At 31.3% G+C, this 25,889-nt stretch overlaps 1 protein-coding gene across 2 annotated transcripts in view; it reads right to left on the bottom strand.

Annotated features, from left to right (window-relative positions):
* Positions 1 to 13,476: 13,476 nt before the first annotated feature.
* Positions 13,477 to 25,889, bottom strand: part of LOC107440566 (3',5'-cyclic-AMP phosphodiesterase 7B) — a 106,045-nt gene continuing 93,632 nt past the window's right edge. For both annotated transcript variants that reach the window (XM_016053531.3, XM_071187523.1), the window contains 4 exons: positions 25,463 to 25,559; positions 21,031 to 21,111; positions 17,212 to 18,084; positions 13,477 to 14,003 (listed from right to left, as the gene is read on the bottom strand). In XM_016053531.3, the coding sequence (XP_015909017.1) occupies positions 13,537 to 14,003; positions 17,212 to 18,084; positions 21,031 to 21,111; positions 25,463 to 25,559 (1,518 nt within the window). In that variant the 3' untranslated portion in view covers positions 13,477 to 13,536. The remainder of the gene's footprint in view (positions 14,004 to 17,211; positions 18,085 to 21,030; positions 21,112 to 25,462; positions 25,560 to 25,889) is intronic.

Genomic DNA, 25,889 nt, shown 5'->3' with positions numbered 1-25,889 from the left:
ACCTCTGGGGGTACTGGATTGGAGATCGATCGTTCTCTGATTCAGGTCAAAATTACGACCTGTGGATGAATGAATGGATGTATGAATGGGTCCGCCCTATAAGCAGGTGCGACGTGCGGTATGGCAGAAGTCGAATTCATGGCCATAGATGGCGCCACTGAAAAACAAGAAACGCACACTCTGCCTTAAATTTGCTCGGTTTCACCAAGCAGGCTTGCCCGTGTGGCAAGTGGCATTAGAAACAACAACAACGTTCTAACAATGTTCCAATTATTTCAGAAATTTTGTGACAAATCTCCCACAAAAATTCCCGTGTTTTTTCGGAGAAAATACATTCTTGTGTCTAGTTTTCTAACTCCCAGATTAAAAACTTATACGAATTATAATAATCTAAATCCAACTCCTAAATGTGAAAAAGCTTTGCTTGAATTATTATGTGGTAGCAACTTTATGAGAACCACAGTCCAAAACGTTTTATATTTTTTTGTTTTTTGCCTAAAATTTTCATGCCCTCATCATTGAAAATTAGTATCAATACAGACAAAAATTAAGTTACTCTTGGGAAATATTGCTTCCAGGGAAATTTGAAAACTAACCAAACTTGCACTTCAGATTAAAAATAGGGAAAATAGCTAGGCCAGTCAAATTTTAAAAACTGATTTACCCTATACCATATTAAATTTGAAAGCATGTTTTGTATTTCATTTTGTGATAAATTGTGTTAAACAGGTTGTAATGCAAAATCTGAGAAGACTGATCACCTTTTCTGATTATAAAAGCAATTTGTCCTTGCACATTTTTCCTGAAATCCGGGTTAATGTTTGTAATAAAATACCAATAAAGAAAGTAGAAAGAAAAGAATGTCAAATGTAAGAACAACAAAACAATGAAAATGTTGGAGAAAAAAAAATTTTGGACATAAAAAAATTAGAATAACGAAGCGAATTTAAAGAAAAACAAAATAAAATATGGGCTAAAAAAAAAAAAAAAAGATTTATAATTCTTTTTATTTATCAACTAAGAGCAGGAAATCTTTTCTTATACTGATTATGTACTTTCAATTATAAATAAAATAAGAGAAAGGTCCGGTCTTTATAACTTTTAAGTTATCATTTATTAGTAAACTAAACAAAGAGCAGGAAATCTTTTCTTATGCTGATTATGTACTTTCAATTATAAGTAAAATAAGAGAAAGGTCCGGTCTTTATATCTTTTAAGTTATCATTTATTAGTAAACTAAACAAGTTTCTCGCGTTGACGACAAGAACAGAAGTGCGGAAAAAAAATTACGTCGGGAGTAAAGCGGACCGGCGGGAAGTCCCCTGTAATAGACGCGAAAAAATACATTGATCACAAACAAGCGACGGGGAATTCCCCGTTCCGCTAGATAGACGCACACATGCATGGGTTGATTGATCTCAGGGTTGCCAACCTTATAATAGTTTTTTTTTTAAATATTAGACATATTTTTAATTCAAAATATCACCTATTGTTTTCAGTGGGGACTGGGGCCCTTTGTATCCACGGGCCCCTGGGCTGCCGCCCAAAAAGCCCTTAAGTAGATCCGCCCCTGCTCAGGTGTGTGCGGTGCCGGCTACGCCGAATCCGTACGGGCCAGTTGAGAGTCCCTCATGGTTAGGCTAGATGTAATAGAAGTAGTAGATCCCAATAGGAATGATCTCACAACAGATGAACTGAGGGAATCAAGTGATAGGATCAAGCATCGGATAGTCCGACGCATCGAAGATAAAGATATCCAGAATGCTCTGCTAGTTATGCACTGTTACATCGAAAAACTGCTAGGAAAAATAACGAGCCTAGGAGATGAGGTGAACAAACTTAGACATGAGATGATTGGGCACGAGGGAATTGCCGGGTTAGGCGATGACTGGTGTAGTGTTAAAAAAGCTAAATTTAATATCAAAAATTATAAGCCACCTTTTTCAAAGAAAATAACTTCCCCCTATAGAGAGCAGGAGTTACCTCCTACAAATAATAGATTTAGCCCTCTTGCAGAAGAGATCATATCAGATAATAATGAGAATGAAAATTATGATATTATGGTAGTCGAAAGCACTAATTCCATAACAAATAAAGCTCATGGAAAGAGAAAAGCCTCTCCTGCAAAAGAAAACGACTGTGAATCCAAAAGACTTGCGGTTTATGAAATTGAGGAAAATGAGGATCAGAATAATAACATTGAAGAACCAGATATAGACCTAAGAGAAATTGAATTTATTGAACCAAAAAAGAAAGCACGAAATCCCCAAATCATTATTAGGGATGATAAATTTAATTATGATAAATTCACAGAGGATATGAATGAATATAATATCAAAGACTTTGGTCATGAAAACGTGATTATAAAACCCAAATCAGATAATACGCACAGATCTATAAGAAAATATGTAGAAGATAAAAACTTTGAACATTACTCATATAGATTACCTAATGATCGGAACCTGAGAGTTGTTATCAAAGGTATCGCCCCTTGCACCTTACCAGAAAAAATTATGCAAGACCTAAATGAATTCCCAGTAGTGGAAGTCAAACCAATGACTAGAAAATACAAAGGAGAAACGAAAAAAAAAACTGCCCATGTTCCTAGTATCACTAAGGAGGGAGACCAACTATAAAGAGATCTATGACTTAACCCTACTAAATAGCCTCCAAGTTAATGTAGAAAGCTACAGATCACGACCTGGCCCGGCACAATGCCACCGGTGCCAGGGATTCTATCATCCAGCGGCCATGTGCAAACTCCCACCTCGCTGTGTTAAGTGTGGACAGGATTACCTAACGGCTAACTGCACAAAAACAAAAGAAGAGAAGCCAAGATGCTGTAATTGTGGACTAGATCATCCTGCTAATTACCGCGGATGCATTAAATTTCCCACTGGCCCAAAATTAGCTACAAACCAAGGGAAAAAATCTATGAGAATAAAACTTATGCCGACGCGGTGAAAAAACAAACTCAGATATGTTAAAAACTGCTAATGAAGCTAAAGACGTTTTCAGTAAATTAAATGATATTGTCAACGTACTTAATGGCTTAAACGCTATTCCGCTCCTAAGGAGAGTGGTTGAAAAAATCGAATGCGAGGAACTAAATAAGAAACATGATGAGTAAAAAGCCAATTAAACTAATGCTGTGGAATGCAGCCTGCATCACTAATAAAATTATGGAATTCTCCAACTTTCTAGTAGAGCATAACGTTGATGTAGCATTAGTTACAGAAACTCATGCCGATGCTTCAAAAAAACTCACTCTTGCTAATTACAGTACCTATAAAACGGACAGAACCCTGTTTAAAGAAGGTGGCATTGCCATCTTTACCAAAAAATCCTTAAATACTGTATTGTATAGCAATACAAAAGATCAAGGCTTCGAAGAAACCTCAATCCTACTATATGATGACAAAAGCACCTACAAAATTACTTCCCTCTATAATAGACCACATAATATCATTACTAAAGATGCCATCAAAGCACTCTTCCCACCCAATATGAACTACATATTAGGAGGAGATATTTTAATGCCAAAAAATATATATGGGGCTGCAGAGTTAGCGACAAAAATGGCAAAGAACTATATCTACATATTAATGAACTAAATCTGACTGTAGTCGCCCCGACTGAACCAACATGTTTCCCTGTTTTTCCAAATCACCAACCAGACTTATTGGACTTTTTTACAATCAATAACAGTGTTCTTAGCTGCTATACTATTACTGAGCTCAGCAGTGATCAAGTCCCAGTGATTGCGACACTTGGGCACATTATACAAAGTAAACCCAGTATTAAAAAGAAAACTAACTGGAATTTATTCAGAAACATACTCGTAGAAAATAATGACAGCATACAAATCCCAAATACTAACGATATTGAGACTGCTATTGATATGCTAACTAGTGATATTCAAAATGCTCATAATGAAGCCACCACTACTAAATCTAATAATCAAAATTACATGGCCCTGCCCTTAGACATTAGGGAAGAGATTGGTAATAAAAATTACATCCGAAAAAGATGGCAAAAGAATCGTGATCTAGAGATAAAAAAGAGCTTAACAGATTAACCAAGGCCTTAAAAAAGAAGTGTAACCAATTCAGAGAAGACCAATTGAATGATAAAATTGCTGGCTTAAACACGGAAGATAACTCCGTTTGGAAAATGGCCAAAACCCTAAGAGCAACAAAAAACATAAATAAGCCAATAATACACGATAATGAAAACATCTATAAAGATGAGGACAAATTGAATATTTTTGCAAATACAATTGGGAAACAATTCCAATTGAATACTTTCCCCAGCGATGATAATGACGAAAGTGATATCAATACTACCTATGAGAATTATCTAAAGAACTCTACCATTAGTGATATTGATCTAGTAGAACAATCAGATATCATTTATATAATCAATAAATTAAATAATAGAATAGCCCCAAGAGTTGATAATGTAAACAACATCATGATGAAACCTTTACCCATCAATAAGATAAATGTACTTTGCAATATATACAATGCTTGCTTATCCTTCAATATTTTTCCTAACCATTGGAAAAACGCAACTGTTATACTATTTCCAAAACCTGGGAAAGATTCCAGGATTGCTACAAACTTCAGGCCTATTAGTCTACTACCCACGTTTGGGAAAATCTACGAAACAATCATATTAAATAAGCTGCAACCATACATTAATTTCCTACCTAAAGAACAATATGGTTTCAGGAAGGATCTTTCAGGAAGGAAGGATAAAAAACCAATTTTAGCTGGCGCCCCACAGGGGAGTATTTTAGGACTAGTGTTATACCTCATCTATACAAGCGACTTTCCCATTTCTACTGATAATAACAACTACATGATAGCGTTCTGCGCTGATGATACAGCGATTGCTACCAGGTCGCTAAATCCAAATCAAAGCACTAAAAATTAAATGAACATATGCCAACAATTAAAAACTGGTGCGCCAGGAATAAAATGGCTATTAATGCAGACAAATCCAAGTTGATGATTATTAGAAGGAGAAAAAAGAATAAGCGCATTACGAATAATGTTACCCTCTTCTCCAATGATATACCAATTGTTAATTCTGCAGACTACCTAGGACTATCCTTAAATAACAAACTATCGTGGAATAACCACATTGAAAAAATCTCTAAAAAAGCCCAAGCAGCCTTTGCTAGCCTACGACAACTACTCAATGCAAATTCTAGATTACCATTAAATTTGAAAAGGCAACTATATATTAGTTGCATTAGACCAATCATGACATATGCTAGTCCAATATGGAGTTGCGTAACCAACACACAAATAAAAAAAGCTGGAAGTTCTACAAAATAAATTCCTTCGGAGGATGACCGGNATAGTTGACAATGGCAATGGTTCTATCCAGAGTGTCTTGCAAAATGGTAGATTTTGCGCAAAGATTTTGCTGATGCAAAATGCAGTGAAATGATATCAATTTTTTCAAGTTTAAGTTTTCCTTTTTTAACAAAGCAACGAATCCTTCTTTTTAGCCTCTCATGGAAGGTGCGCCATCGGTGCAGACACTGACTAAATTACTGACATTCAATTGTAATTTATTACATACTTCTTTGAAGTTTTCGAAAATATCGGCTCCGCGAGTTCTTCCAGTTAGTGTACCCAACGCAAGTAGTTCTTCGTAGCATTGAAAATCTTTAGTTATAGCATTAATAAAATATAAAACTTGTGCCGAATCTGTTTTATCAGTGCTTTCATCTAAAGCAATTGAAAAATAAGCATCTTTATTTTGCATAATTGTATGAAGTTGCTCTGTTACATTTTGCGCTAATTCGTGCTGTCGATCTGTTACAGTTCTTCTTGAAAGAGGTAATTGTTTGTATTTGTCGATATTTCTTGGATCTAACATACTCACTACTTCAACAATACATTCTTTAATTATTTCAATGTCACTAAATGGTTTGCCCCTTTTTCCAAGTATATGTGCTATTTTATACGTAACAGCAACTGCAGCGGAATTTTGATAAGATGCCTGCGCTGATGATGCTTCTCATTTTTCAACTTTTGAAGTGCAGCTTTTCGTGATTCACCTTCTAAAGCGAAATATTTATGTTCTTTATGAGTCAAATAGTGTTTATTTGCATTCGCTTTTTTTAAAGTATTTAAAACTGTATTGCACAACAAACACATCATTTTATCTTTCTCAGCAGTAAAAAAAAATCTAACTCCCATTCTACATTAAATGTTCTGTTTTCATCACCTAATTTTCTTCTCTTACTATTTGACATGATGGATAAAAAAACGAATATCAAATAATATATTTAACACTTGTTATAAGCCTTGTAACTGTTATAAGCACGCACTGTTAACTACAGTTTGCTGAAGATCGAGTCAGAGAAGCCAAAGCAAGGTGTGACAGTCAAATGGGAGATCTGAAACCAACAAATTTTGTAAATAGTATTTTGTAATTTTAATTTATTTTCAAATAAATATTACATAGAACATTATTCGTTTCTTTTAGATATGTAAATTACATAAACATTGTGGAATTTTCAGTAAAGGAATTTGTGGAATTTTCAGTCTTTGGCGGGATTTTTCGCGCAACTGTCATGGCGTTGATGCACAATAGTTGTTTTTTGAAACGAACTCTACCATTTTGTACTAGGTGGAAAAGGGCCGCACAAGAACCTCGCGGAGACCGCAGGTTCCCCACCTATGTGCTATACTATTACTGAGCTCAGCAGTGATTGCGACACTTGGGCACACTATACAAAGTAAACCCAATATTAAAAAGAAGACTAACTGGAATTTATTCAGAAACATACTCGTAGAAAATAATGATAGCATACAAATCCAAAATACTACCGATATTGAGACTGCTATTGATATGCTAACTAGTGATATTCAAAATGCTCATAATGAAGCCACCACTACTAAATCTAATAATCAAAATTACATGGCCCTGCCCTTAGACATTAGGGAAGAGATTGGTAATAAAAATTACATCCGAAAAAGATGGCAAAAGAATCGTGATCTAGAGATAAAAAAGAGCTTAACAGATTAACCAAGGCCTTAAAAAAGAAGTGTAACCAATTCAGAGAAGACCAATGGAATGATAAAATTGCTGGCTTAAACACGGAAGATAACTCCGTTTGGAAAATGGCCCAAACCATAAGAGCAACGAAAAACATAAATAAGCCAATAATACACAATAATAAAAACATCTATAAAGATGAGGACAAATTGAATATTTTTGCAAATACAATTGAGAAACAATTCCAATTGAATACTTTCCTCAGCAATGATAATGACGAAAATGATATCAATACTACCTATGAGAATTATCTACAGAACTCTACCATTAGTGATATTGATCTAGTAGAGCAATCAGATATCATTTATATAATATTTTATTTACCCCGACCTGCCCCAATTTAGGGCATACGGGTAAATGTTTATTAAAATCAAGAAAAACAGAAAAAGAACATAAAATACAAAAAGTGCAAAATACGAAAACATTACAGAGTCTGATGGCAACAGCAGTAAAACAATTAAAATGCTCCGAGAGTCCCGCCTTATAGTGCCGAAGCCGACGGGACCTCCCTTATAGTGAGCCAAAGACACAAATGAAAAATTTTACAACACATCGGAGGAAAGTACAGTGACATACAATGCATCATGTGCAGGCAGTACATAGGATTAAAACAAGTAATAATACAGTGTAAGTTGGGTCGCTAAACCAAAGCGATCATTAACATTGTGACAGGTTAATGAATTACGCAAAATATAAACTGTTGATGTATTCAAGAACAATAAAACATAAAGTGAACTATTAAAAAAACGTGTACCTGAAGTGAACATACGAAAACATTAAAAGGTCACAGGTAAACGGAGGTCCCAAGTAAATACAGGTCAAAGAACCACTACAGTCGATGACAAATTGACAACAGGTAAGACAGAAGAACAAGGCGTAAGGAGCCAAGAAAATCTCAAATGTAAAACAAAAGGAGGTGAAGATATAAAGTGGTAAAACAAACAATTATCAAATACAATTAAAATGCGACGCTAAAATTTGCAAAGCAAGGAAAGGCAATGTAAATAAGCCAATTAAAAAGCACAATGTAGTGAATAAATCGATTAAAGCAGAATTAAAAAGCGAATAAGATAGATAAAACAACAGAAGATTGTCAAAATAACGGGAAGTGTACAGGCGGGCAGCCCAACAACCGGGATTGAGTTTAGTTCGTGTAGAGCGGATCCAAAATGTCGTCAGGGGCGAGTGCGTCCTCCAAGATGCGTTTAATGATGTCTTTAATAATTTGCCTCTGTTTATTAGTTCTGCACCAAGATCTTATGTCGCCTCTTCTGTCAAAACTATCTCCCCTAATGGTTGCAAATTTTTGACAGTCAAGCATCAGATGTTTAATAGTCTGATAGTGACAGCAATATTTACACGTGGAGGATTTTTGAAACATCCTAGCTTGGTGATCGCCAAATACACCATGGGAAATTAAGAACTGAATAAAGTAAAAATCGCTGGATAAAAAACGTTCGTTACCTGTAGGTATCAAATAGTATTCGTGTCTCCCTTTTGCAGAGCTGCGCCACCTGTCCTGCCATAAAATCCTACTGACCTGCCTCTGTCTATGTTTGACCTAGGGTTTTGTTATGGTGTAGTGAAAGTCCACCCCGCCTAATAAGGTGCCCTTTTTGGCTAAAATATCTGCTTCCTCGTTGCCAGGCTCCCCCGAGTGGGCTTTAATCCAATTGAATAAGCATTGTTTGTTTTGGACAATTGCCTTAATTTCTTCTACAAGGGGGTTTGTTGGGGTTGGGTTTTCAAGGGCCTGCAACGAGGACTTTTAGTAAGAAAAGATGGTGTATTGTTCAATATTGTTATTGTTTGCCCAAAGGGTAGCCAATCTCCACTCATTATTTAAACGTGCGGTCTGTTCGGAAATAGTATGGTTATCCAGTCTCACCAAGAAACCACAACCCACCCGATCTTCATTAGCACCTGTTTCTTACTGCCATCGGTGTAGAACTCGTAGCCAACGCCCCTCGGTGAGCCGAAACCCCTACTAACGATCTTTAACTTCGTAGGGTCATACACAGGGACTGAGTAAGGGATATAATTTTTAAGTTCATCTGTTTGATAATCGCTGTCGNGATACGAAAATCGTCCAAGGGCCTTCTTTCCTTATCCAATAAAGTGCGTTCATGGAGTCGCTCCAAAAAAATGTTTTAATATCTTCCAATCTTAAATCCCTTTTTACTGTATCAGCCAATCTAGCTCCAATGTTACATGCAAGTAATTCTAATCTTGGTATCGACACTTTTTTCAATGGGGCAACTCTAGATCTTGCTTGAATAAGTTGGCAAATAACTTTTCCATCCCTTTCCGCCCTCAAAAAGAGGCAAGTCGCATATGCCACCATGGAAGCGTCACAAAAGGTGTGAAGTGTTAAGCTTGATTTAGAAAGATTTAAGCTTGAAAGTCTACGAGGAATTTTGAAGTTGCTCAATTCTTTTAATTCTTCTTTCCATTTTTCGAATCTTTTAATTATTTCTTCGGACAATTTTGAATCCCAAGAAATTCTAATCTTCCAGCATTCTTGTAGAAGAAGTTTCGGGACCAACGTTATAGGACAAGTGAACCCTATAGGACCGAACAGCTGGTGTGCCATAGATAGGAGTTTTCTCTTGGTAACTGGTTCACTATTGTTTTCTTCTTTAACCAACTGACAGGATAAAGTGTCATTTTGTTTGTCCCATTTTAGGCCTAATATTAACACTTCCTTTTCACAGTTGGAATTATATTGCACTAATTCGTTCATCTCAAGTAGGTTGTTATTTTCCCAGCCACGTAAATCAAATTTAGCAGCTTTCAGAATTCTCTGAGATTCAGATCTAAAATGTTCCAATTCTGAAACTGAGTCTACACTTGCAATGCAATTATCAACATACATAGAGTCTTTGATCTTCACTGCAAGACTTTTCAATGGCTCTTCTACCTGATCTAATACATGATTCAGAACAGCCGCAAGTAAGAAGGGGCTACATGATATTCCGAATACTACTCTACAATGTCTATATGTAATTATCTTTTGAGGATCTCCGTCTTTCAACCACATGAATCGTAAGCAATCCTTATCAGATTCGTTAAGAGATATTTGTAAAAATGCCTGTTTGACATCCGATATTACTACGATCTTTCCCCATCTAAACCTATTTAATACAGCTGGGATAATTTCTATGAGATTTGGGCCCTTTTCTATGAGTTCATTTCCTTCATTTATTGATACGGAGTTTTTGGTTTTAGCTGATCCGTCAAAAACAGGACGTTCTTTAGTGGTTGAATTATGTTTAAAAATTGTTCTATGTGACAAATAATGTATTCCAAAGCTTTTAGAATAATCATTACCCTCATTAACTTGCTCTATTATACCTTCCTTTTCCCATTGGTTAAAAACCTCTTGATAACCATTTAACCGATTCGCTGATTTAAGGGATTTAACTGTGTATCTTAGTCTTTTATAAGTCAACTCTTTATTATCGGGTAAAGGAGGATGACCATCTAATCAGGGTAAATTAACCGTATATCTGCCCGTACTGTCTCTACTAACCGTTTCTCTGAAATGTTTCAAAGCAAGTTCTTGGGTCTGTGTTTTAGAGCGTTCTTCACTGCCATCTTTAATACCCAATGTATCTAAATTCCAGAGATCTTCAATTTTTGCATTATTTACATGCAATGACAATACTAACATTGAGCTAGTTGTAGATGTTCCCTCTACCTTAGATTTACCCATTACTGTCCACCCTAACAAAGTGTGTACAGCAACCAAACCTCCCTTAAGGTGTTTTACTTTTCCCGTCAATATCTTTCCAGCGTAGTCAGCTCCAATGAGCAAATGAATCTCGCCAGAATGTCTTTCATATAAACAGGACCTATCATTAATCATCGTATCACTAATATAAATATCCAGATCTTTTAATTCGTTTAAACAATATGCATCATTCATTTTGGGTAAGGAAGCACAAATTTTTTTTCTCATCTAAAACCTCTAACTCACAATTATAGCTTCCATCAACATTTGATAAGTTTAGACAATATTTTTGATGCATTTCAGTATGTTCAATTCCACCGAATAATCCATGATTCACGGATTCTTTCCCGAACCCTTTTAAAGACATTTTTCCCGTTACAAATTTTGTGATGTACGATCTCTGACTACCTTGATCGATTATTACCCTTATTAACTGTTTCAAATTATTTTCTTTAATGTATACTATTAAAGTTTGAAGATAAACTTCCCGCAAACAGTTATTATTCGAAAGTGTAGTATTTTCTATTATTTCTTTATTTTCATTTTTTGAATATTTATTATCCTGAAAACACATAATTTCAACGTGTCTTTTATTGCAATGAGAGCATTTAACCTTTGCCCTGCACATTGAGCTCATGTGATTTTTCCCAAGACATCTAAAACAAATGCCCTTTTTTAATAAAATCGATTTTCTTTTATCTAAAGATAAACTTTTTCCATATTCACAATTTAAACCAGAACAATTTAACTCACCGCAAAATGGACACGACCTTGCTTTAGAAGTAGAATCATAAACAAATAATTCATTGGCAGTAGGATTTCTTTCGCGATCATATTTCACTTCCCGCTCCCCCCTTTGGTTGTGGCGCCAATTAATATTCGGATACGGCGGCGAATTTTGTTTTTCTTTCACTCTCATTAAATCAGTCTTTTCTTTAGCTATCAACTGCTTATTCAAAAAATTAATCAAATCAGTTAAAGAATATTTTTCTCCGAATTCTTTATTAAATTCAAATATTAAATCGTTTGGGATTGACTTAAGTATTACGGGGGATAATAAAGTACTAAAAGTATCTGATGAAATACCTAACGATTCTAAACTTCTTATATGGATTTGTATTTTATCAAATAATTGCCGAAAATTTTTTACATCACCAGAACGCTTTAAAGGGGTAATTTCTAATAATTGACTCATGTGGTTGTTTATCAATGTTTCTTTTCTTCCGAAGCGCTGTTCTAGCAAATCAATAGCTTTAACATAATTTTCTGAGGAAATAGCAAAACCTCCTATCGTTTCTAAAGCTGTTCCACATAGATGAGCTTTTAAATAGTTAAATTTACTGACATCATCTAACGATTTGTTCTTATGTATCGATGTTTTGAAAGAGTTCCAGAAAGTGAGCCAATCACTTATATTTCCCGAAAATTTCGGGATTACTATCTTCGGTAATTTAATATTCAGCATTTTTGGTTTCGTTTCTACTTCCACTTCGCGATTAGTAGTAGGAGCTATATGTTGGGGAAAATTGAGAGGTTCCCGAATATTTTTCTTTTGATTCAAATTACGCGAATATTTATTAGCTTTAAATCTCCATGTTACTATCTTTTCACGATATTCTTCTGCAGTTTCTAATTCTTTATCTAAATCATCTGGTTTAAACAGATTTTCTAATTCAGAATCAACTGTTTTGAGAGACTCAAATTTATCATTTAATTGTTCAATAATTAGATCAATTTCGGTTTCTTCATCAGTTATTTCGTTTTTTTTGAATTTCTGATTCTATATTTGAAATTAGCTTAGTAATTGATGTTCTTAACGTAGTACGTTTCTTTTTAAGGAGCTCAATGTTTGTGGCCATTTTAGAGCTATTATTATCCACAGTATTTTCAGTTCCATTATTTTCAATTTATAATAATAGTTCTTATTTTATTAAAATACGAACCGATAGTGCCGGCTGGGATGCCATGTTAAAAAAGATAACTTATTTCTTTATCTACTTCAATAGAACAGGTATCAACAAAAGGGTTTCTTACCTTGTTCTTCTACCCGGGTCGGTACGTACCTAAACAAATCAAATCAGTGACCACAAACTCAATAAAAGTACTCCTACGAAATGGTTAACATATGTATATTAACAGCACTAAACACTACAAAAAAAAAAACATGATCTCTCCAACGACAGTAACATAATCAAACTAACTAAAAAATTGTTGTTCTTAGAGAGTTCTAAATCTCGTGGCGCCATCTATTGGTTCGTTTTTTAGCAAAGGAAAATGGTATTCTGTTTTTAACACATTATTCAATATAATAAAAATAAGCATTGAAGAAACCCATAGTATTATGTAAAAAAATTTTATTAAAAGTTTTCTCTTAATAAATATGCCTATATTTTTTAAATCATTTCGGAAATGGGATGATTTAATATGATAATTTTTATATGTTGTTAACCATGCCAAATTAAGTAATATTAGTAAAACCGTTTAAAATGATGAGTTTCTTTTAATCAAAAGGTAAAACTAAATGGCATTTCTCCAGTTTATTATTTGACTGTATCCAGTAGCAATCTGTCAGTTGAACAAAATGCACCTTTTAGTAAAAAATATAGTATAAATCACATTTAATGAAGCTATGAAGAATGAATTACAATTGAATAAAATAAAGCTTGTACAAAGAAAAGATATTTATTGATTCCAACATTTACATGCACTAATTTTGTTCTTGTTCACTTACCTAATAATGTAAGAGGAACAGAACCTCTTCGTTGACTGAAAGTTGTATCAGTATTTTCACCACCTGTCCTATAAGAGGACCGAGCATCAAGTAATTGATTTCTCAAAGTCAATTTATTAACTAATCCTACATCATTTGTCCGTGATTTCCAAAACCCACTTAACATTTCTAAACCACCAGACTTTCTTCTTGCGCATTCTTGTGGAGAAAATGTTCTAACAATACCCTGCATTGTATTGAGCACGCCGGAAGGTCCAATAAGTACACTTAGAAGATCGCTAGAGCTATGTTCTAATAAATAACTAGATTCAAGTGGTTGATACAAATCTGTTGGCAGAGAACCTCTTCTTTGTGAATATTTCATAGTTCTCACATGATTGGTGAATGTATGATCCAACCTTGATACAGACAATAGTGGTTCAAGTAAACCAAAACTACTTCTTCTAGTCGTCGATGAACCTTTAAAAAATTTAAAATTTGCTTTGCATTTAACAATATGTATTAATTTAGCATAGCATTATAATTATAAAGCAAACTTGATTTAGTAGTTATAGAAATGACACTGTACCAGAAGCTGCTTTATGTAAAAATAATTTTGGTATTACTTCGAAATTTATTGTAAAATAGCAGGGTGGCCACCTACCTGGAAAAATCGAGGAATTTTTTCTCCGACTTTCTTAATTTTACTATCAATTATACCCAATTTTTTTAGAGGAAAATTTATAGCTAAACAGTTGAAATATCATCAACTTAGCAATACCCTACTTGCATCAAAGCTTACTCCATTACAACCCTGTTAATCTCTCCCACAGTTGCTAAACGTTTGGAAACTATGCAATTAATAAAAGGTGGGGGTGGAAGAAGGGGTTCGGATAATTGGCCCTTTTTATGAAAGCATTTTTTGTTGTTGTTTTCTTGTATGTGGGCCAAATCTGTTTATTGTTCAAGCTCATCCCAATGTTATTTTTTTTTGACGAAATGTTTTACTCTCCTTTTTATTTTATTAAGTTCTCCAAAAATTATTTGGTCATAATTTAATAATAATAGATTTTATTTCACACTCATTTTCTAAATGTTTTCGTATTTCCATCCAATGAAATTGTTAAATTATTTTTTCTCCAATAAGCCAACCAATCACACATCATCTTACAATCGCTAATAATGTTTGCAGACAAATCGTTACAACTGTTGCATTGACACTAATATTCTCGATTTCATTTTAACCTTTTAAAACATATTTTAATTTATAAAAAAGGTTCTTTTAAGAGCCAACTATATGTTGATAACATTCAATTTTATATTTAAAATTTTAATTGTGCAGTCAGTCACAATGTCGAAAGATCATAATTGTTGCTTTGCATTCCAGAAATGATATTTCTGAAACTGTTTTTCTCTAAAAAGTTGCCAAAAAACTAGGGAATTTAAGGAAAACATGTTAAATTATAGATTAATATAGAATATAAAAAATTTATTGATAGTATATGTTTATTTATTAGAAGGAAAACATAAATTTTTTTTTCAGCACTCTACAGGTACTTTTTTTGGTTGTAAAAAAACTAAAAAATAATCAACTATTCTAAACTAAAAAATTGCGTGGCTTTATTGAAATTCTTTAAATATTTTGATTTCAAATAAAAAAAAACTAAAAATAATTTAAAAAAATGTAAAGAATTTTATCTAGCTTTTCTCTGTTTAGTATGCAACAGAAAATTCCACAATTTTGCATTAGTCACATTCATTTTTGGATACTGAATATCTCTTAAAATAATAATGCTAATTCAAAATAAACAAAGTTATGTGAATATTTGAATTTAGATATTGGTTTAAAGAAAAGAAAAGGAAATTTGAAACCTGATTTGAATGGCCACCCTGAATATATTCACAAAAATATGTGGAAAGATACGTATGTCTCTATCATGAATGACACTTGTTTTTCTTTTCTTTTATTATTATTGATGTGAAGAACTAACTGGGTTGATAACCAAATAAAAATAACATTAAAAAAAGTTTCAGATCCAAAAGTAAATTAATCTTATTTAATAAAAAAAAAAATGATAATAAAACAAGGAGCAGATTTTTGTCAACAGATTTTTGTTAATAGATAATTATACGGTGTTCTTTTTAAACACTATTAATATTTAGCTTCATTAATATTCATAGTTTATTCACATCATTTAAGTTTTCTTTTCTTCAATTGCTTTCATTGTTTAAGCATTTCTTTTAGTGTGCTTATTGAAGCAAAATAAATATTTAGGTATCAGAAAAGCAGNATCATGAATGACACTTGTTTTTCTTTTCTCTTATTATTATTGATGTGAAGAACTAGCTGGGTTGATAACCAAATAAAAATAACATTAAAAAAAGTTTCAGATTCCAAAAGTAAATTAATCCATTAATAATCTTATTTAATAAAAAAAAAAAAGATAATAAAACAAGGAGCAGATTTTTATCAACAGATTTTTGTTAATAGATAATTATACGGTGTTCTTTTTAAACACTATTAATATTTAGCTTCATTAATATTCATAGTTTATTCACATCATTTAAGTTTTCTTTTCTTCAATTGCTTTCATTGTTTAAGCATTTCTTTTAGTGTGCTTATTGAAGCAAAATAAATATTTAGGTATCAGAAAAGCAGGAAGATGAAAGAAAAAAAATAATTTACTTTTTATTTTTTATATCTTTTTCAAAAGAAAAAACTATCTTGTAGCATAATTTTTTGTAATTAATAATTGCTAGTCTTTAGAGATCCAGAAATTCAAAAAAAGACCCAGATATTCTGAATGATTTCGTTTTGGTGTAGTAATTCAAAAAAGTGGTTTTATACCGTATTTTATTAAATAAAAAAATCATATAAAAAAGAAATTTAAGTTTTCAAAACGGTAAAAAATGGATTTTGGGATACCCTTTTTAAATGCAGTTGTTCCCTTAAACCAAAACAACTTTAAAAGTTTTCTAGAACTACTTAATTGTAAACTTTGACCTGGTGACACAGAATTTTTATGAAAAATGTTTTTCACACCTTTTCATCTTTTCATTATTTTGTATTAATTTAGGTTAAATAAGTGAAAAATTTAATATTTAGCATTTTAATAACTGATGCGGTTATGAAATGCACCATGAAACATTAGTGTCTTTTTCTGCGTTAAAGGTAAAATATTTTAAATACAAATCTTTTACTTCCAAACAATATTTTTCAATTTTGAAATAAGAGAAACAGTTATTCATCATTGAAATTTCTTTAATTTACACAATTTTTTTCAAAACTACTTTTTTCAGGATTTCATATTTTTGTACAAATATAATTCTGATAATCTAACAGATTTGTTTAGTATCTATTCGAGTGTTTTTATAATTAAAAAATATCAAAATATACTTTTACTTGTAATTAGAGCACCAGAAAAAAAAATATATAAAAGGGACACCAGTGTCCCATTTGTGTCAAACGGATAAGCTATAAAAAATAAACCTTTTTGGTGAAGTTAAGAAAATACTACACTTGAGATTTTGATTGTGAATTGAAAAAAAAAGATATGTTTGTTAGATTTATGTTTGAAGCATAAATCTCAGTTCATTAGTTAAGTTTGGCATATAATGTTTAGTAAAATATTTATTTGCTAAAAAACTGAGATGGAGCTTAAAAAGATATTCATTGTTATAAAAATACCTGATATCTCAGAGGACCATCTTCTCCCTGTTTCAGAACCCCCTTTTAAGCCACCTCTTGAAGCAATTTCGTTGGATACTGGAGCAGAACCACGTCTACTTTTATGAACTGAAGGAGAATCAAAGTCATGGGACCTTTCTTCTGAAAAGCTACGACTGATATGCCAACACCAAGAAGGATGATCACAGGTATCTGAACACATTTTGGATGAGTTGAATAAATTGATATCTGTAGTATTGCAAAAACGATTATTGGCAGTGTTTTCATTGGGAGGAATTTTAGTTGTCCATGTCAATTCATTATTTGAAATTTTATCTTGTGTTGTACAAAGTTTACTATAAATTTGAAATCCGAAGTCCGAAGCTCTACGATTTGAGGAATAATGTTTAAAGTTATGTGAGCGTTGTTTTGAAGGAAGAATTGGTGTGCAACAGCCATTTGGACATTCAAGAGGATCTGTAGGAGATGGTTGAAAGACTGTAGGACAAATGAGATGACTTTCAACTTGAGTGGCAGCATAGACTTGTCTTAACTGAACAGTATTTGTCATACTTGAAAGAGATAAAAGAGTAGTACTAGGATGAAGTTCCTCACTAGAGTATGTTTCCATATGTACTTTTGGAGGAATTAGTCCACTGTCACTTTTTGAGCGATGTTGTTTAGGGAATTCTTGAGTTTCAGGTGAGGCATCTGAGGGGGTTTCTATTGTGATGACAGGGATTTTTCTCTCTGTAGCTGATTGTTGCAACAATATTCTTTGCTGCCATTGATTAAAGTTATGTTTAAGATTTTCTAAAAGCATATTAGAAAATGGTGTCTGTAAAAAGTGGTCCCAGGTTTCAAAGAGAGGTGATACAACAAATTGAAAGAAATCTGCAAAATACAAATTGTTTAATGATATGAACTAATAATTGTAACTTTAACAAATACTATTTATTAATCAAGTAAAGAAGATGTGAAATATGATATTCTCAATTATTTGTTTCGCTCATTTGTGAATTTGTGTTACCATTTTAGATGAGTGAATCTTCATTCTTTATTATCTATACCTGATATTATCTATACAATATTTAATAACTAGCAAATCTTAAATTGTGCATTTGAATAATCAATTTTTGTCATAAATCCATGTGGTTTTGTGGTCAATCTCTTAAGCGGAAGATGTTGCTACAAGCCTCATTGTTTTTAAAATATCACTCTTTTTTCCCCCTTCTTTTAAGTGATTTACTCAAAAAATTAAAAAGAGGGAGGAATAAATTTTTTTTTCAAAATGGTTTTGATGATTTTTTTTTGAGAAGTTATTACCATTATTTTGCACATTGTTTTTAAAATTTTGTTCCATTTCACACGCTGTTTTTACAACACGTAAAGTTAGAACAATAATCACTTTTTCACATGCTCGATTCCCTCATAGATTCATGTGGTTTTTCAATTGCTTTTTCAATAAATATCAATATTGATTTTGTTATAGTTTTTGAAACCGAGATTTCTAATATGATATACTATTACGATCCATGGGTTTCAAATCGCGTATTCAAGAATTCACTTGGTTACACAATAATATTCTATTGTTTTTTCTGATAGATCAATTGTATATTCATGTTCTGTTTCGATTGTTTTTTCGGTAGTTATTTTGCCATTGAATTTTACATGGTTTGAAATATCCTAATATTTTTAATAAGATATATACAAGGTTGAAACAGCTGCTTAAATCATTCTAAAATTTCGAAAACAAAATTTCTGCACCAGCTTGCTACAAAATGCAAAAGTTATGTATTATAATAACATTGTAAAGATATGGTTATTTATAAAACCATGTAGAAATGAACAAAAAGTAAAAAAAAAAATTATAAACAGGGGTGTGCACCCACAATCCCATTTTAGAATTAACTCTGCTTTGATGATTTTATATATTATCCATAATGTTACATTTTTATTATTGGAGGCGGTAAATAAGTTTAATTTAAAATGGGAATTATAGTTTCAAATAATGTCATATTTCTCTTATATAATTATTTAAAATGCATGTTTATCTTAATATGATATAATCCTGTAGAAATAAATTATAAAAAACAATTCTTTGTTTATTCAAGTAATTCTTAGTTGTGTTATTAAATATGATATTCTAATTTTACAAGCACTATGCTTCTCTGAATCTAAAGAGTTCTTGCTCCAAAACACATTATTTTTTGTTGCTCCAAAATGATTATGCTGCTATTCCATCCCTTTTTTTAATTACAACACACAAATCTCAAATTGGGTATTTTAATAATCGCTTTTAGACGCATCACTATGCTTCTCTGAATCTAAAGAGTTCTTGCTCCAAAGCACATTATTTTTTGTTGCTCCAAAATGATTATGCTGCTATTCCATCCCTTTTTTTAATTACAACACACAAATCTCAAATTGGGCATTTTAATAATCGCTTTTAGACGCATCAGATTTGCTCTACATGGTTTTGTTGTCCATCTCTTTATCAGCTTGTTTCCACAGATCTCACAATTTTTAAAATCTTGTTTTTTTTTCACTTTTAACACTGTTTTTCAAAACTCTGACACCAAGGAAAATAAAAAAGTCTTAGTTACAATGTCTTACACAGGAAGCAATGAGATGATTTTAAACTACATATATAATCTTGCCTTGAAGAATTATCTTTGCTTTAAAACAAACCAATTACTTAAATATTTTAAAAGTTATTAAACTTTTTTAAAAATTGCCAATTTGGCAACATTTTCCCACCAAGATAAAAATTATCAAAATCACTGCCTTATTCTCAATTTTTGAAAATTTTTATATTAAACAATTCGACCACAAATGCTTTTCATTTGCTCAAAACTATGGCTTTTCCCCATATTGACATTTTGCGTCATTTTCAAAATAAGCATAGACAGAGCTGGCTTTAGATAGGCTAAACTTGACCTAACAGTACATGAGTAACAGTTGCAAACTCACAGCAGTTATAAAAATACTATTTTATTTGCAAAAAAGCACCGTTTCTTATTACGAAAGAGCCTTCAAAGAACTGCATTAAGCGACTTATTTGAAAAATGCAGAAAAGGTGGAAAATGATCCTTATTTTCAAAAATATCATACAGAAAACATTTCTTTCTTCTTTATTATTTGATGAATACTACTTTCATGTTTCACAAGTATGTCTTATTATTTATTTTTTTTCCATTTAATTACACAAGCATGATCTTTAAGTGTTGAAAAAAATTCTTGTAAAAAAATAAAAAAATAAAAAAAAAAAACTACACATTGAATATAAAACTATCCAACTATAATAAAACTATCCAACTATAAAGTTTCTAAAAATTTTCAGATACTTTCTTGTTCCAGCAATCACTATTCTGATTATACTTTTTGTCTTATAAAAATTTATGCATATAACTCTTATAAATGAATAGAAAAAGAATTTCCTTTTTACATAGTTTAAAACTTTAAAGCAGAAAAAATTATGAATATGAGGATATATTTTCAAATAAAGTATCTTTGAAAAAACTTTTAAGAGGCTAGGAGTTTTAAAATGATGCTGCGTTCAGCAAAAATGTTAAGTTATTTGTCAAAAATTTTAAAAAATCAAAATTTCAAAGCAGATAAGAGTTTTTTGAAAATTGATTATAAATGACTTATTTTTATATTAGTCAAGGACTTAAAGTGAAATGTTTAAGAAATCAGTCATATTAAAATTCAAAAATTTTGTCCATAAAAGTTATTTCCAGACTACATAAGTACAGTCATCCAGATAAGAAAATTTTTTAAGTAAGATTTTTTTTTCAATAAAAAAGAACAGAAGTTTCAAAGATAAAATTAACTTACCCGCTTGAATCTTTGCAACTTTGGTCCGACTGCAATCAAAAGTAGGAGTAAGAGGTAACTTTAATTGCCTCTCATAAGCTCCTATAACAATGATAAAAAGCTTATCAATTCCACATTCTTGAATAAAACCGTTGATCTTTACTATGCTCCTAGATTGTTATTTCAAATGTGCTCAGAATATCTAACAGAACCAAATTTCATAGGTGTGATGACTGGCTGTTATTTATATCACATAATTATTTTTATGTGATCTCAGCAGTATTGAGACTACAAGTAATGTTATAAATTCGAAGAAACTTAAATACCAAGAAGCTTGATAAATTATTTTTTACTTAAAATCTGTTTTTTTTAACCCTCCCAGAAATCATTGTGCTCCAGAAAAAATGTGGATTTCCAGATTTAATAGCTTTTTTGTTTTCAAAAAATGCATAATATGTCACCAGCTATTTCAGCAGGCAGAGTTTATAAGTGAAAAAATTCATGCAATATTTTTTGTTTTCAGATGAATGTAATTTTTAAACATTTTGCCCCGAAAAATGTTACAGAAATTTTGCAATAAAGCCGAAAAAATAAAATAAAAGCCCAGATTTAGGGAATACTCCAAATCCAAATCACTATCTTCATAATCAAGATATTTTCATTTGTTATTCCCACAAATAACGTCGCTGACACTCTGCAAATCCATATCTTTTACAAATGCTTATCGCTTGACAGAACAACAAAAAGCATGTAACTTACGAATATGCAGGGAAAAATCTAGTAAGAGAAAAATTTCTGAACCCTCTAGTGCCATCTAGCAGCGAATATAAGCATCAAATGATGCTTTTTTAACCGTCACAGGGAAATAACGGGGTCAGTATTGAAACAAAGGGGAAAAATTCTTCGCCCCGATTTTCACGTGACCCGTAGTCGGGACGAAATTGATACCCCACTTAAATCACGAGGGTCGCATGCAGAGGGTTAATGAATGAAGTGGAAAAGTTAGTTTTTGAAGATCACCGCTTACCACACACGAAAATGAATTTAAGAGGAGTGGTATTCACCGGTTTCACTAATTCAGGATGTAATAAGCAATCCAGAAACTTTATAGAGTAAGGGTGGCCCAAACTGTTAGTTAGAATAAAAACAATTTCATAAATATTAACTAAAATTTTCACTTTTCATTTGTAATTAATACTCATTGACAAAATGTATCTTCCTAACATGGTGCGTAGTATTTTTAAAAAGTGCTTAAAGGTACTTATTTTTGATATATGTTTTTTAAAAGCCCTTAAAAGCGCTTTTTTATTCGGGATTTGTAATAAGTGCTTAATTTTTTATCTTTTAAATGCCGTATCGATAGTCATTCTAAATTACAAAAAGATGCATGATTTTCACAATTTTCTCTGCAATATTTATCAGAAACTTAGTTATTTTATCACGATTATGTAAAGTTTTTGAAAATATTTTAGAATTTTATTGATTTTATGTTTATCAATTAAGAACTTTAAACGATAGAAAAAAATTATTTTTAGTACTGCACAGATCTTAATTAGGATCTTTTTTTTTCTTTTTGAAAAGTGATAAAAAAAAATTTTTGAGTGCTTGAAAAGGTGTTATTTTTTGTTGAAAAATCTGTCTACGCACCCTTCTAAGTTGTGAAAAAAATTATTTTACTAACAATTCATTAAATACAAACATGGTTACTTTTTACATAATTGCCATAAAGATACTGACTTATGGTTAAAAAAGATTTGAAATCTTTTCAGAAAATGTTGCCAAGGTAGTGAGATGATCATGAGAGGTTTTAGTCCCACACAGTCACTAATATCCCTAAAATATCTGAGATAAATCACTTAGACAAAAAAAAACTTGATATTCCCAAATCCAACGGAATTCACCAAGATACCAGAATATCCATGGAATATCAATCAGAAATCCAGAGATCACAAACATGTGATCCTACAGATATTTGAATACCAGAGACATCCAACACATAACATTGTTTTCCAAAAGATGCCTGGATATCTCAGGTGTATTCTAATTGGATATTGGAGAGATATTTTAATCCTTGAAAATCTTGCTTTCATAAATTTAATTATCTGATATGAAGAGTATATTTAAACTACATCCCATAATTTTATGAAATTACTCCAAACAATAGACTGTAAAGTATAAAAAACTCATAATATTGAATTATTCAATTTTGTAGAACAAATTTTTAAAATTATTTAACAATTTTAATCTAAAATGCCTAAACTATTCAAACTAATTCATATTTTATTGATACAAAATGAAAAATAACAAATATTAATTATAAACAAATGATACTAAGAATTTTTTATATGAAAAATTTTCTTGTTATTTTTTTTTCAACTAGCGAAGTTTTTATGTTTAATCTTCAAAGTTCTCAGTCGGACTTTTGAAAACCATAGTGAACCAAGTAGTCATGAAATTAGTATTTTTCATTTATAAGTATATTTTTATTATAAAATCAATCAAAACTATGTAATCAATACAAAGCAAGATAGTTATTTATAATGCAAATTGATTTCTTTTACAAATTTAATTACAAGTGAAATAACATTTTTTGTAATGATTGATTCAATAAGGTAATGATTGATTCAATCAATTTTTATTAAACATCAGCTATTTTGTTCCTATTTTAACTAGTTATTGCAATATTATTTAACATTAACATATTATTTAATATTCATTAAATTGTGTTCCTTTTAATAAAATCGCACCCTAGTTTACTATTTAGTTAAAAGAATATTACAGTAAAACTTGTGTAAATTGACCACTTGTGGTGCATTGTTTCAGTGGTCAACTTAGACAAGTGGTCAACTTATAGAGGGGGTGGGTCATGGTTTGCTTTTTCGTTTCCTACATCATGTTGCTATATATAAATTTTTTTCTCTTTTTTTTACTTTACTTAAAAATTTCATTCAGAAAATATCCAAATGAATATCTTAAGAAATATGTTTAAACCTGAATAAACTTCAATTTGATACATAAAATTCTAATATTTAAAAATTTTTTTTAAAAAAAAAATTATTTCGTAAGATATGCATGTGAAGTGTTTAATAAAAATAATTTTTTAAAATATCAGAACAAGAAAGCATGTAATTTGTAAACTTTAACAAAATAAAATTATTTGAACACTTTAAAATTTATTTACTACACTTAAAGATCGAAGACCATAAATAAAGGATCAAAGCATATTTCAGAGCATTCATTTACTCAAATGCTCACTATCGCAACTGGAAGAGCAACTTTTCAACTAACACTCCTGTTTTCAATGAACGGATGAAAGAAATGGTCAAAAGCTGACCCCCTACAGTTTCCCCCCATGGTCAACTCACAAAAGGGTTTAGATAAGCTTTTTACACTATTTCACCAAACAAGTGAAATTTTAACATACATTGCCAAAATGACAGAAAATTTTCTGAATTTTTTTTCTTTTTCTGGTCAACTTATGAGGGTTTTAGAATAGAATTTCATAATACTCCTAGACAAAATTGACTTATTTCAGTGGTCAACATACAAGATAGACAGGTGGTCAAGTTACAAAGGTTTTGCTTCTTTATATTATATAGGAAAAATTCCGTTCTTGATAATTGAGGTCAACTTATGTAGGAGCCCAACTTACAGGGGTGCTCAACTTGGCAGGTTTCACTGTACTTACTCTGTTATTGAAATCTATTTATTATAAAGGATGCAAAATGAAATAGTTTAAATAAAAAGTGAACACATTGTTGTTTTCCTTCTTTATTTTTTAATTGTATTTATGAAGCTTACAATTTTACTTGTTTGGTAATTACTTTTATTTTAAATCTATAAAATTCTTGAATGTCCTTTTAAAACATATCTTCTTATCACCCAAAGTAAATTATGGTTTCATTTAAATAGTCGAAATTCCTTATTGTTTTATTTCCTTAAATTTAGTTTTATGCTGAAAATAATGCATATTTATGCATTTTTGACATGCACTATTAGTTTTTTTAATGTAACAAAAAAATTTAAATTGATGTTATTTCTTACAGTTACTTAATGTTTTTCAATAAATTATATTATCTAAATTTTCCTTTTTCTGTTTATAGTAGAATTAACTATTTAACAGAGTTAAATAAAAGGGAAATGAATGGGAGTAACACAGAAACTAAACAAAGAAACTAAATTGTAGTGCTATAGTAGTATATTTAGATTTAGTGTTGGTATGGTTATGGCTATGTATAGAGTGTTTGCTCCTCAAATTTACATCATTAACTAAACCTTTAAAGCTATTAAGGAGCCGTACTGTAACTAAAGCATGACGAAACTTTAGAAAATGTGTTGCTGTAAACTTATAGCGGAATGAATGTCTTAAAGTGTTACTTATTTATGAAATTAACTGATACCTTTCACAAAAAAATATTCGAAAACATAACCAACTTTATACAAAAGAAAGTACCTTGCCGATAAAATTCTTGACATACTTGATAGCTCCATCTTTGACTTATTGTCCATGGACGGCAAGGGTTGCATAAATCAGCACATTTCAGAGCTATCTGAATAAAAATTATAACATCAACACAAGTAATTGAAATGTAGTAAGTAATTCTGAATAATTTTTAATCTAATTATCATGTTCTAATTGTGGAAAGCTGCATGATTCATAGGTAGATAGCATATATAAATAGTGCAGCTATTATATACAAAATGGTACTTTCTCCAAATAAAAATACATTTTCCTTTCACAGATTCAGAGTTTTTAATTGTCAAAATAGGGTTACCACAGTCTTAAAAAAGTTTCGCCAAGAGTTTAAGGTTATGAATGCGTCTAGATCTTATTTTTCACTTTTGTGTATTTCACAATATGCTTTTAGATTTCTTGTATG

Source organism: Parasteatoda tepidariorum, chromosome X1 (assembly GCF_043381705.1).
Source record: "Parasteatoda tepidariorum isolate YZ-2023 chromosome X1, CAS_Ptep_4.0, whole genome shotgun sequence".
Lineage (NCBI taxonomy): Eukaryota > Metazoa > Arthropoda > Arachnida > Araneae > Theridiidae > Parasteatoda > Parasteatoda tepidariorum.
The sequence above is the reverse complement of the archived record's forward strand: the minus strand, read 5'-3'. Positions and strand labels throughout refer to the sequence as shown.